The following is a 13,635-nucleotide window of genomic DNA, read 5'->3' as shown; positions in this document are numbered from 1 at the left end:
ATGGAGGCGCCCCCAGTTACTATGATGCCCGTCACCGGCGGCACCATCAACATGATGGAGTACCTGCTCCAGGGTAAGCGGCGGGCGGGGCGGCAGGTAGCTCCTTCCCGTCGCCGAGGAGAGCAGCCGGCGGGCCGCGAGCCTGCCTGTCGCAGCCGCCTCGGCCGAGGGGCGGCCCCGGGGAGCTGGGTCTGAGGGGCGCGCGGGGCGAGAGCCGGAGTCGGACATAGGCTGAGCAGGGCTGCGACGGCCGCGCTGCGGAGAGAGCCCTGCGCTCGCCTCCCAGCCGGGAGAAGTGGGGGGAAGGGATAGCTAAGGTGCTGTTTCCGCCCGCCACAGGAAGCGTTTTGGACCAGAGCCTTGAGAGCCTACTGCACCGCCTGCGCGGTCTGTGCGACAACATGGAGCCGGAGACCTTCCTGGACCACGAGATGGTGTTCCTGCTGAAGGGGCAGCAGGCCAGCCCCTTTGTGCTGCGGGCGCGCCGGTCCATGGACAAGAGCGGGATGCCCTGGCATTTGCGCTACTTGGGGCAGCCAGAAATAGGCGACAAGAACCGCCATGCACTCGTGCGCAACTGTGTAGACATTGCTACTTCGGATAACCTGACGGACTTTCTGGTGGAAATGGGCTTCCGTATGGACCACGAGTTTGTGGCCAAAGGGCATGTGTTCCGCAAGGGCATCATGAAGATTATGGTGTACAAGATCTTCCGCATTCTAATGCCAGGAAACACAGAGAGCATTGAGCCACTCTCCCTCTCCTACCTGGTGGAGCTCAACGTGGTAGCACCAGCAGGACAGGATGTAGTTTCTGATGACATGAGGAACTTTGCTGAGCAGCTGAAGCCTCTAGTGCATCTGGAAAAAATTGACCCCAAAAGGCTCATGTGACTGGAAGGCTGGGAGGTCAAGGCATTGATTTTGTTAGTGTTCCAGAAGAGGATTGTTTTTCTAAAATTGCTTTTCAGGGCAAATGAAAACAGGGAGGAGGGAATAAAGGGCTATATATCAGTGTTTTGGTTAACTGCAGTTACAGAATTTTTACCTTTGATGGTGGATGCAAACAAAAAAGGGACACCAAATTGATGCCATTCAAAACATGAATATTTCTAGATTTGCATCTCCTGTTGGGGAAGATACCTCCTACAAGGCATACTGCCTAACAAGCCAAAAATGTTGAACTTTGTGGAATTTGTTCATCTTTGTACCCACATTCCAGTGCTGCTTGCTTTATTATTTTTAAGTTTTTAATTCCAAAGCATAATTCCTGTATCCTATCCCGTCAGCCTTTCTCCTTCCTAGATGCATGAAGCTAATACCCTTTCAGGCAGGGATTAGTGTTTAACACAAGCATAAATCCAGAAACTGCAGTATAAAAGGTGAAGCGTACACCTATTTACAGTGGAATAGTTGGAATAGTAAAGTAATGGTACATGTATAGGAAGGAGACAGATGCTTCAGTGAAACTGTTTAGAATATAGCTAAAGTTGGAAGAAATTTAGCAGGTTTACAATTTCAAGAAGCTTTCAGATCCTGTAATACTATTCCATCTTTTTCACTGAAACTGGGTAAGGCAGTCTTGGCTAATGAGAAATCACTAAGTTACATGGTTTTGTTTAGCACCTCTCTTGCTGTGATTTAGGATCTAGAATTAAATACAGTTCAACCATAAAAAAGGTTGGAAAAACCAACAAAGATGAAAAGGATTATTTACATTTTTCAAGTTCTTTACAGAAGGCAACCATTTCTCATTACTAAAAGGCACCAACCTCTGTCAGAAACATTGCCACCTATCTGTAACAACTAAAGGCAAGGACCACTTCCACGAAGAGCTTCACAAAAAGCCTTTTAAGTCAACAGCTACATTTTCAACACCAGAGTTTGGACAAGGTAAGCGATGAGAACTGGACTGATGCTCACTGACAGCAATGTCTCAAGTGTTCCACATGGGGAGCACAGGGACAGTTACAGACTGGAACACCAGCTGGAGAATGCCATTATGCTGAATACCCAGCAAGGATTTCCAGCAGGTCACCTGTGTGACTGCTCATGACCTAAACTGGAAATATCTTCTGGAGGGTAGGGATGCACCCACAGTTCTTCTGTTCATACTCATGCATGACTCACACTCATTGGACAACACACTAGCATGAGCCTGGAATTTTTTAGAATACTGTTACAGGGCATCACTTCCCAGAGGGCAAGGGGTAGGTGAACTTGCTGGATTGCTTCATGATTCAGTTGCAGTCCCAAACTGTAGGTGGAAATGTCCAGGCCTGTTGTAACATCCTGCCACTGTAACAGTGGTGAGGAAATGCATGGCACAGACTTCCAAGATTCATGGCTTGTCTCTTGTGACATAACAGAGAAAGAAATCCAGTGGATGAGAAGAGTTGAAAACTGTGCCAACTGAGTGGTGCAGTTGACATGCCAAAGGGATGAGATGCCATCCAGAGAGACATGAACAGGTTTGAAAAGTGGGCCTGTGTTAACCTCATGTGCTTTACCCAGGCCAAGTGCAAGGTCCTGCACGAGGGTAGAGGCAATCCTCAGTATCAACACAGGCTGGGGCATGATGTGATTGAAAGCAGCCCTGCAGAGGAGGACCTGGGGGTACTGATGGATGAAAACCTGGACATGAGCCACCAATGTGCCCTGGCAGCCCTGAAGGCCAATGGCATCTTGAGCTACATCAAAATGACATGTGGCCAGCAGGTTGAGAGAGGCAATTCTCCCCTTCTACTTCACTCTCAGATCAGAGCTCACCTGGAGCACTGTGTCCACCCTGCAGCCCTCAACACAAGGGCATGAACCTATTAGAGGGTACAGGAGAGGGCCACAAAAATGATCAGGGAGCTGGAGCACCTCTACAAGGAGAGGCTGAGAGTTGGGGTTTTTGAGTCTGGAGAAGGCTCTGAGAAGACCTTACTGCAAGCTTTATAATACCTCTTAAAGAAAGCCAATGAGAAAGATGTGGACATGCTTTGTAGTAGTGCCTGTTACCAGGAGCAAAGGCTTTAAACTAAAGGAGGGCAGATTTCAATGAAATTTTTTGAGATGAAACACCGGAAGGGGTTGCCCTGCCAGGTGGTAGAGGGTCCATCCCTGGAAACATTCAAGGCCAGCGTGGTCAGGGCTCTGGGCAAGGTCATGCAGTTACAGACATCGCTCATCACTGCAAGGGGGGTGGAGTAGATGGCCTTTAGAGATCCCTTCAAGCTGTAAGCATTCTGTGACTTGGTATTTGTTCAAATACATTACCTGAGTCCTGATGCAGTTTACTTTTTCTTTCCATGCAAATAAAGCCCTGTGTTATGCCAGACTCTTTCTCTATTCTTGTATACTAATGCTTCTACAACTTTATTACTGTATTAGTATAAATACATGCATAACAAATAAAAGGTAGGGTTGTTATTGGTCCACTAGGCATGAGCTACTTCTGCTATTAAGGAAGTTTGCTCTGCAGAAGCTCATTTCTGAAAAACTCTTCACACTTCAGAAAACATCAGAAGTTTATCCTCTGTCCTTCCTCATTCCAGGATGTCTATTCTTTGCATGGAAACTTCAATAATGTCGTTGTACAGAATTAGCAACAGATCATAGAATCAACCAGGTTGGAAGACACCTCCAAGATCATGCAGTCCAACCTATCACCCAGCCCTATCCAATCAACAAGACCATGGCACCAAGTGCCTCATCCAGTCTTTTCTTGAACAGCTCCAGGGATGGTGACTCCACCACCTCCCTGGGCAGCCCATTCCAATGGGAATCACTCTCTGTGAAGAACTTTCTCCTAATATCCCGCCTATACCTCCCCTGGCACAGCTTGAGCCTGTGTCCCCTCATTCTGTCACTGGTTGCCTGGGAGAAGAGACCAACCCCCACCTGGCTACAACCTCCCTTCAGGTAGTTGTAGACAGCAATGAGGTCACCCCTGAGCCTCCTCTTCTCCAGGCTAAACACCCCCAGCTCCCTCAGCCTCTCCTCATAGGGTTTGTGTTCCAGGCCCCTCACCAGCTTTGTTGCCCTGCTCTGGACACGTTCCAGTACCTCAACATCTCTCTTGAATTGAGGAGCCCAGAACTGGACACAGTACTCAAGGTGTGGCCTGACCAGTGCTGTGTACAGGGGAAGAATAACCTCCCTTGTCCTGCTGGCCACACTATTTCTGATACAGGCCAGGATGCCATTGGCTCTCCTGGCCACCTGGGCACACTGCTGGCTCATGTTCAGCCTACTGTCAACCAGCACTCCCAGGTCCCTCTCTGCCTGGCTGCTCTCCAGCCACTCTGTCCCCAGCCTGTAGTGCTGCTTGGGGTTGTTGGGGCCAAAGTGCAGAACCCTGCACTTAGCCTTGTTAAATCTCATCCCATTGGCCTCTGCCCACCCATCCAGCCTGTCCAGGTCCCTCTGCAGGGCCCTCCTAACCCTCCAACAGATCAACAGCTGCTCCTAACTTGGTGTCACCTGCAAACTTATTGATGATGGACTCAATCCCTTCATCCAGATCATCAATAAAGATAGTGATTAAATACTCCAGAAGTATTCTGTGTTAAGACTGAACACTGTAGAGGTAAATCTTTTAACATGCCTCTGATACGCTATTACAAAATGAGCTTTTCAATATATAAACCTATGTCACACAAGTTTTCATCACAGTAACCTCAAATACAAGCAAACTGCTTTCCTGTTAATGTTTTCCATACATGATAATAATATTTTATGCAACTTTTATGCATGATCTGAAACTTGTTAAAAGGTAAAGTGTTTTCAGTAAGTTTCTCCAAAGATAGTTAATAATAAATACAAACAAGGATTTTTCTTCATAATTTTTAATACTTCTCATTTTCAAATACTGGTTTTAAATTTGTGATTGTAACATGGAAGAGCCAACTTCTTTAAATTTTGAAAACTTATCATTAGAATCATAAAGCTATTATAGAACAGTTACACTCTATGCACTCAAGGTACTCAAAAATATGATTCATGTTTTAAGTCTGTAAATGAACAGTGGCAATTCAAATACAGCGTTATCTGTACAACTTGACAAAAATACAGGTGGACAATCTGATTAAAGAGAATATGCACAACTTCAAATTAGCCAGCTCAGCCCAATTAAGTAAAAGGTAATTGCTTTAAAAAAAAAAGTGCATCACATTTTTCACAGATACATTTGTCTAAATAAGATGTTCAGGTTCTCAGACAGGATAAAAATGACCATATCATCCCCATTCACAATACAAGTTATATTAGGTCATTTTCTTCAGATCTGGTTTGGCAATGTCCAAATTCTCCAAATGGATGCAGATATTCAGAGAATGCTAATGGAGAAGACTGATGCATTCTCAAGCCTTCAAATTAGTTCAGCATATAAAAGCATCCACTCTAGCATCAGGAGCTGCTTCTGCAAGGACCACCACAGCTGTATCCATTAACAGGAAGAAGTGAACTCAGAGCACACAGATACATGGCAGTGACCGAAAGGAGAGACAGGCTCAAAAGACAGCAAATTTTGTAAAATTATAGAAGCAAGATTACTTCCATAAGAAGGAATCTAATGACTGCTTGCACACAGACAATCTGAGAGGCCTACAGAGAACTGCCCTTTTTTCATTTGTTTATAAAGAAGTCAGTTAATACCGATTTCTTAGTCTTGCAACTCCTTCCATATTAAGAAGCCTCTTACAACTGATTGGACAGGGCTAGCTGTAGTGAAGTACCAGTGCCTTTATCTAAAAGTAAAATGTATTCTTTACAAATAGTATCTGTAGTGTAATTTTATTTACAGAATAAATTGCAAAAGTACATCACATTTAGTGCAAATGCAACTAATGATAGAAGTTTATATACTGCTTTGTAAACGTTCCATACCTTTGTAAAATAAAGCTGTCCAATTATTAATAAACTCTCCTGTGTTCCAACCATTGCCAGAAATGGCAACCAAGGAGTTAAAACTCTTTATATTTTGGATTCTTTTTTTTAATTTTTTTTTAAATTTCTAAAATTCCCATTAGTGGCTATGGTGGAATGAACCACTGCTTGGCTGATTGTAAAAAGATGAAGTACATTTGAGGTATAAGATTTTTAACATCGCTATACAAAATGCTCACTGGTGATATAGTAAACGTACAAATTTTCATCTTATTTGCCTTACTAGCATTACCATATAGGCACTTCTCTACATATTCAAATTAACAGAATAACTCTGTAATAAGGCATATTCCATGCACACCATTAGAGAAAGGCAAATAAAAATGGGAGAGCTATGGAGCATGAAATATGCATGCACATGTTATGTACGATTTTGTCTTTACAAAGAGATGAACAGATAAAGTTTTTCAGCACTGTGCAGATCACATTTAATAATTTAACAAATCCCCATTAAGTTACTGTATTATATTTTCAGGCACCTACCATAGTGTAACAAATAAAACTTGCGGCTTTCTGAAAAATAATATGAAGCTTTTTTTTGGAGACACACAGGTTAGTGAAACACTGAGCAGTCTCTACAGAGTTTCCAACTAAGGGACATGAATACAAGACCTCAAAGTCAGAACCAGTCTGCCACAGTCCTCTCCTAATGAGCATGTCTAGAATCAAAGGCAGGCAAGAACCTGACATTTACATTCTCACGGCAACTAAAGGTGACTTTCCAGTAACAACTCTGCATATCCTGATAGCTCTAACAGGGTTCTGATCATGACACATCTTCTACATGAACCTCATAGTATGGCTTTATTAAGATGAGGGAAACACGAAGGATCTGAAAATAATGTACTCATCCTCATTCTAGACTGGGAATGTTTTCTTACATAGTCCAAATTACTTCAATAAATATTACAGTGTACCTTCTCACAGCTTTGGGAAAGCCCTGGACATCGTGCAAGAAAGCAGTCCACAGACAGCATGGACAGATGACTTCTGGCTTTCAGGCAGTCTCTTGCTCTCTCTTACAGAATCTTCGTAGGTATTTCTGGATCACGTTTGATAACAAAAATTCTGTAGCACATATTATATAACTAAAAAATACAATAGAAATATAAAGATATCTGGAAAAAAATAAAGCTTTTCAACACTCTTACTCCTTCAGAACCAATAATCATCATAAGAGTAAGACAATAGAAAAGGCAAAGTCATAAGGATATCGACAGCCCTCAGTTATCAACTGACAGTTTATGTAACAAGATGATTCATTACAGAAACCAGCAGCAATGAATTATGATTTTACAAAGCAAAACGTAACCTGCCAATAACTCACCTAGGCTTTACTGAAGTCCCTCCCCTCTAAAATACCACGTAGTTTTGTGCATACAAAGCACATACAGTATTCTCTGTGTGAGTTTGTCTTTTGTGCTTTTTAGACATGCACAAAAACTGCGTGAGTATCTCAATAAGGCAGACTGTGAAACTCTGCAACTTGTTTAAAATTAAAGCGGTAATCCACACTGGTGATTCAAAGTTGTAAGTGTTCTTCCTCTTCTAAAGCAAGCAAATAAAAATAGAGCCATATACATGTTATCAGTACATGTATTTATAATTACACACTGATTGAGCAAGAAAAAGTTAGCAGGAGAGAGCTAGTGTTAAATATTCAGCCTTGTGGTGTTGCAACACTTCTTCAATTCAGTATACAAAGCCTAGAACTTGGGCCATAAGAAGACTGTAGATCCTTCGTTCCAGCATGGAGTGCTTTATGCATGGTCACTTCTCCAACATGGAATGCTCACCCAGTCTTGTTCTGATCACTGCAAAAAAAGACAAAAATACAGAAAGGAAAAGTTTGATCACTAATAGGAAAACAAGAACTTGTTAAATACCTTAAATATTATCAGCACTGCTATGATGATATTGGAACTATTGGTTCACGACAGTTGTGTTTTGAATGGTTCATTTACTCTAGTTCCCTAACAACAGACAATTAAAATCATAGACCAGAGGTCTTTTCCAACCAAAACAGTTCTTTAAGATTGAATCCAGCCATGGCCTTAACACCACCATGGCCATTAAACCATGTCCCAAAATGCCATGGCTATGTATTTTTTTTAACACCTCCAGGACAGAGACTCTACCACCTCCCTGGGCAGCCTGTTCCAATGTCTGACCACTCTTTCTGTAAATAATTTTTTCCTAATATCCAATCTAAATCTCCCCTAGTACCACTTAGGGCCACTTCCTGTTGTTCTGTCACTTGATAACTAGGCAGAGACCCACTGCACTATAACCTCCTTTCAGGAAGCTGTAGAGATCAGTAAGGTTTCCCCTCAGCCTCCTCTTTTCCAGACTAAACAATCCCAGTTCCCTCAGCTACTCCTTGTAAGACTTGTTCTCTAGGCCCAGCACAAACTGGACACACTCTAGCACCTCAATGTCCTTGTAGTGAGGGGCCCAAAACTGAGCACAGTACTCAAGGTGTGGCCTCACCAGTGTGGAGTACAAGGGAACAATCACTTCTCTGGTCCTGCTGGCCATAATTATTCCTGATACAGGCCAGGATGTTTGTGGCCTTCTTGGCTGCCTGAGCACACTGCTGGTTCATGTTCAATCAGCTGAAAACCAGCAACCCCATGTCCTCTTCTGCTGGGCAGCCTTCCAGCCACCCTGCCACAATCCTGTATGCACTGCAGAGGGCTGTTGTAACCCAAGTGCAGGACCCAGCACTTGTTAAGCCTCACACAACTGACTTCTGCCTACGGATTCAACCTGTCCAGATACCTCTGAAGAGCCTTCCTACATTCGAGCTGATCAACACTCCCACCCAAATTGGTGTCATCTGCAAACTTACTGAGGGTGCACTCAATCTCCTTGTCCAGATCATTGATAAAGATATTAAAGGGAACTTGTGGCCACAACACTGGCCTCTACTCTGCCCTGGTGAGGCTGCATCTGGAGCATTGTGTCCAGTTCTGGGTCCCTCAGTTCACGAAGGACAGGGTGCTGCTTGAAAGAGTCCAGCACAGAGTCACAATAATGATTAGGAGAGTGCAATCTCTCCCTTATGAGGAGAGACTGAGGGAGTTGGGTCTCTTTAGATTGGGGAAGAGGAGACTGAGAGGTGACTTCAATGTTTATAAACATGTAATGGGTGAGTGCCAAGAGGATGGAGTCAGACTCTTCTCGGTGATGTCCAATGCTGTGTGCATTAGTGTAGATGCACTTCAGTTGGTCTAAAGGTCTTCCCACCTTTTTGCTGGGAAAAGTCCCAATTCCTACCTGACAGTTCTCAGGCAATCCTGTGGTTACTATCTGGCGCTGCAATGTGGGTCTCCATTCCCTATCTCCACTGATATGGTGGACAAAGACCTTGACAGCACACCATTCCTCAAATACTGGTGTGGTGCCCCCAGGCTTATTTCTAGCAAGCCCAGTTTTGTGCCCTCCCCCCTTCAGATCTAGTTTAAAGCTCTTTCAGTGAGCCCTGCTAGCTCTTGGGTAGGATAATTTTTCCTCATTGAGGCACGTATATCCCATCTGTTACCAGCAGGTCTGGTGTCATGTAAATCAATCCATGATTAAAGAACCCAAAATCCTGCCAGAGGCACCAGACCTGGAGCCAGGCCCTGATCTGTTGGCTCTTCCTGTTTAGAAATTCTGTACTGAATCACTGTACCCTCTTAATTCAGAGAGTGCTGCCCCTGCCCACCAGGCTGGGTCAGAACATGGTGTGGCCGTGTGAATCTACCTGTTATTAAAAGGATCTAATGACTAAGACTTCTGGAGTCTGAGAGAACAGTTAAAAAACAGAGATAGTCTGTCATGCATAGAAAGTGATAAAAACTCATTTCCAGATCTTGCTGTAAATTCTAGAACGACCGAATATAAATTGATGCTTGAAACTATAGATCCACATAATGAAGTATATAACTAGAGTCAAATAAAAATTCAGTGAAGCCTTACTTAGCACTGTGGTTTATATCTGACCAAGACAGCCCCAAAAGTAAAAGATACTATCTTCCTAGTGTCATATCATCATTTACATGATAAAATAATTTCAGATTAGTCCAATTACCTACACCATTAAAATAGCTCCATTGACTTCAGAAAGCATTTGTAAGTATCTTTTCTTTCTTCAGCTCATCAAAAAGGCTACAGATTAAAATCACAGCCTTTTAAGTACTCTAGTAATTGACACTGGTCTGTCAGGAAAGTCCCATTAATAAAAATCTTAGATGAAGGCTATTCTGTCACATATGCAATCTTAAGTAGAATTAAAGATATCAAAACCTCATAAGGCTCCAGAGAAACATCAGTAACTATTGTTCTCAGAACAACAGTAAAATGCCTGTGATAGCTGAGAAAAAACCCATGATACTTCATCCTCTTATATTTCTACAAAAATCAAATATATGCAAAAACTTGCAAGACAAACTCGAAGGCTACAAAAATTAATATTTGATAATTTGTGCGGCTAATGGTATAAACAAATTGTACGAATGTTTTAAAAACTGTACTGCATACATGTATTAAAACTGAGCACTGAATTCATGCTAATCATAGCAAGACATTTTGAGATTGCATACTTCTGTTTGGCTTTAGATTTACAGCAGTGAATCAAGAATGAAGAAAAAGAAGAATGTATACCTGCTAGTACTAGAATAAAATAGGCTTTCCTGCTGTTTTCTCTTGTACATATGATGTAAAACGCTTCAGGAATTTGGGATATTCACGTTTTGCCACTGCTCGCAACACTGACGCTGGCGCCCATCCTCCTGGGTTTACTAGATGTAGATGGGAAAACAGGACAATGAAATACAGCAGATCTGCTTAAGCTAGGAAAGAACATTTAAATTCGTTATTCCTGCAACTCCTTCTAAAGTAACAGGCAGATTATTTTTTAATGCCCCTACAGCTTGTACTGTAGCACTTTTTACTCTTAATACTCAAGCTCAGTCCAGTTCTGTGATGGACCATTTAGAAAATGTGGTATGTTGTGAGTCTTTGGGGAATGCCCAAACAGAAGATTTTATTCTCTAAGGACTTCCAAGAAACAACAGAAAGACTTGCGTTACTTATTACTTCAAAGGAAATAGAATCCAGTCTTAACTTTTCAATAACTGCTCCACACATCTGCAGAATTGCTACATTGCCCATGTCTTACAAACTATTTTTAAAGCACTTTAAACAAAATTTGAACTGATTCTAAAATACACTTCAATTCACAGAGCAAGTATTTTGGTGAAAAAGCTGCCACTTCCCATATAATCATAGTTCAGAATTTATCAATGTATTTAAGTAATTGGGAAAAATCTGTAAAAAAGGAAGCAAAGCAGCTTATCCCAGAGTTCATCACCATATAGTGTTATCTGTACAGGATTTAATACGAACTACATCACTCCTATGTGGCAAAGACTATGTAACCAATTTGTCAGACTGAGTCTTTAGAAAGCCCTAACAGGTAACAGGAAGGTGAGCTACTCTTGAAGTGTTCTGTAGCTGCACAAGAGGAGCTAATTAAGTACATAACTTGTACATTGTTTAGATGGCTTAACAATATCACAGAACACCCTGTTGGTGATTGTACTTACCTAGATAAGGTTACAGGATCACTGACACTGTGAGCAGCAATGAATCATTTCAAGCCCATTTGGTACTCTAAAACCTCCTTTAGCCCACTCACTGCAGCAACCACTCCAAAACCTCCACAGACATTCTTCAGTAATTTTGCAAAACTACAATACACTGCTAAATACTGAGTACAGTAACAACACAGTCTGGCTTTGATAACTTGGAATACCATGGATTCTATCAGTTGAAAAAAGTAGATGAGATTATACAGCTTGCAGACATCTTCACACAAAACACATTTGCTCCTTCTTAACACTGAGGGCAAGAGCTGTGTCTTTGGTATCAGCTGTCTTTCAGACTAACAAGATGATACAGCAACACATAAAACCCCATTCTATTACTGAAACTAAAGGCTATATGCCAAGTCATCCCAGTTGCAGACATTGTTCTGTACTTAGGACTGAACTACACAGCACTTCCATTTCATTTTTCCCAGAATGCCACACCATGAGTGATCCCATTCACTCATTCGAATATGTAGCACAGTATTTGAAGTCTTTCTGAACATGAAGCCCTAAAGCGTGCTGTGAGATACACATTTAGCAGACAAGTGCATTAAGGGTTTCTTTTGCCAGTATTCAGCTCCCCAAGATTAGCAGTATCATGAATGTCAAACTGAAAAAAAAAAAGTCAGACTTACCATTAGCTACATAGGTAATCTTGCATAGGATGTTGTCCCTGCTTATTTCCTTGTTCCCCTCTGGTGGGCTTACTAATGTCTGACAGATCATAGCAATGTTTATTTTGGCACGAACACAGCGATTGTTCAGCTGCCGAAAGAACGAAACATTTGTAAGCCTCAAGCTAAATTGTTTCAGCATTATGACTCCTAACATTTTAATTCACTATGAAGTCTAAGACACTCCAGAAGCTGTGTTTGAGAGTTTGCATTCTAGTGCTCCATAGATGTAACACGAATGTAAAATGAAAGGTACATGGTGTGTAGGGAAAAGCTAAACTAAAATGCCTGAATCTCAGGATTTTGCTTCCTTAATATATACAAGTGAATTACTTTAATTATTGTAATGAGTAAATAAGTGTGCAAAGCTTAATGTATTAGCATTTACAAATATTAGTTAGGAACATTCCCCTGTAAGCAGCCATGGCATGGCACTCAGCACAGCAGTACTCCAAAGAAAACAATCATTGTCAGTGCCAGAACCAAGGCAGAACTCTGTAAGGTGGGGGTTTAACAGATTCTGTATCTACAATTATAAAAGCCTATACCTCTATCTGACAATACTGAGGAGTTTGTGATTTGATTCCATGTGAAATAACCTCAGGTCTTGAAAATGTTGTCCTATCTCCAGAAAATTTGGTCCTATTCTGTTGCAACACCTTAAATCTACCAATTCCTACCATAAGGCTCCTGAGATTTTGGCTCAGAATGCCTTCATCAGGCCATTGTATCACCTGATTTAAAGAAACTGCCTTTTTGCATAACACCTCCACCTCCCTCATATTAGTACTGCATGTGCATTATGTAACAGATATGTTATCTTAAAATCAGAGCCTGACAGAACGAAAATATACTTACAGGGGCACTGTCATGTTCCACAGAGAAATTGCACACAATCCATGTTTCAGGATCGTTTTCACTGAATGCTGGTATCTTTCTGATGGCAGACAAATACAGCACATCCCTTTGAGAAGCTGGCCACACCCTCTGCAGAGAAACACCTAAATATAAGCTTTTCCAGTTTTGCAAATTAAATACTTATATCTTTAGATAAAGGGGAAAAAAACCACAAAACCCCATAAGGCAAACCAAGTCAGTCACATTATTTAAGAAAAAAGTTTCTTTGAATTAGTAAGTTCATCTTCAAAACTGAAACAGAACATGGCTGTTGTACAGCCACACTTCAGTTTATATGTCTATGCTTCGTATTTTAAAAATTAAGGCACTATTTTAAGGCCCTCAAAACACAGAAAGCCAAACTGCAATGACTTCCAGTGGACAGTCCCCCTGGTGTTCCCTCAAACTCAGGTTTATGTTTTACTTAATTGTAAGCTGCAAACTGAACTCGTGGTTAAGTATAAATAGAAACACCTACTGCTACTTATGTCTTCA

At 41.8% G+C, this 13,635-nt stretch overlaps 2 protein-coding genes across 2 annotated transcripts in view; one reads left to right on the top strand and one right to left on the bottom strand.

The window, feature by feature from the left end:
• On the top strand, positions 1 to 893 carry MED18 (mediator complex subunit 18). The gene is made up of 2 exons (XM_054398118.1): positions 1 to 73; positions 340 to 893. Exons 1-2 carry the CDS (start codon positions 1 to 3, stop codon positions 891 to 893), a joined length of 627 nt encoding a protein of 208 aa, XP_054254093.1.
• A 3,956-nt stretch (positions 894 to 4,849) lies between these two features.
• CERT1 (ceramide transporter 1) overlaps positions 4,850 to 13,635 on the bottom strand; it is a 76,035-nt gene continuing 67,249 nt past the window's right edge. Inside the window, exons 15-18 of the mRNA XM_054398199.1 lie at positions 13,102 to 13,230; positions 12,205 to 12,334; positions 10,581 to 10,717; positions 4,850 to 7,747 (exon numbers count right to left, since the gene is read on the bottom strand). Coding sequence (XP_054254174.1) covers positions 10,590 to 10,717; positions 12,205 to 12,334; positions 13,102 to 13,230 — 387 coding nt within the window. The 3' untranslated portion in view covers positions 4,850 to 7,747; positions 10,581 to 10,589. The remainder of the gene's footprint in view (positions 7,748 to 10,580; positions 10,718 to 12,204; positions 12,335 to 13,101; positions 13,231 to 13,635) is intronic.

The sequence above is a fragment of the Indicator indicator genome, chromosome Z (genome assembly GCF_027791375.1).
Source record: "Indicator indicator isolate 239-I01 chromosome Z, UM_Iind_1.1, whole genome shotgun sequence".
Taxonomy (NCBI): Eukaryota; Metazoa; Chordata; class Aves; order Piciformes; family Indicatoridae; genus Indicator; species Indicator indicator.
Note: the sequence above shows the minus strand (reverse complement) of the source record. Positions and strands in the feature narration are given on the sequence as shown.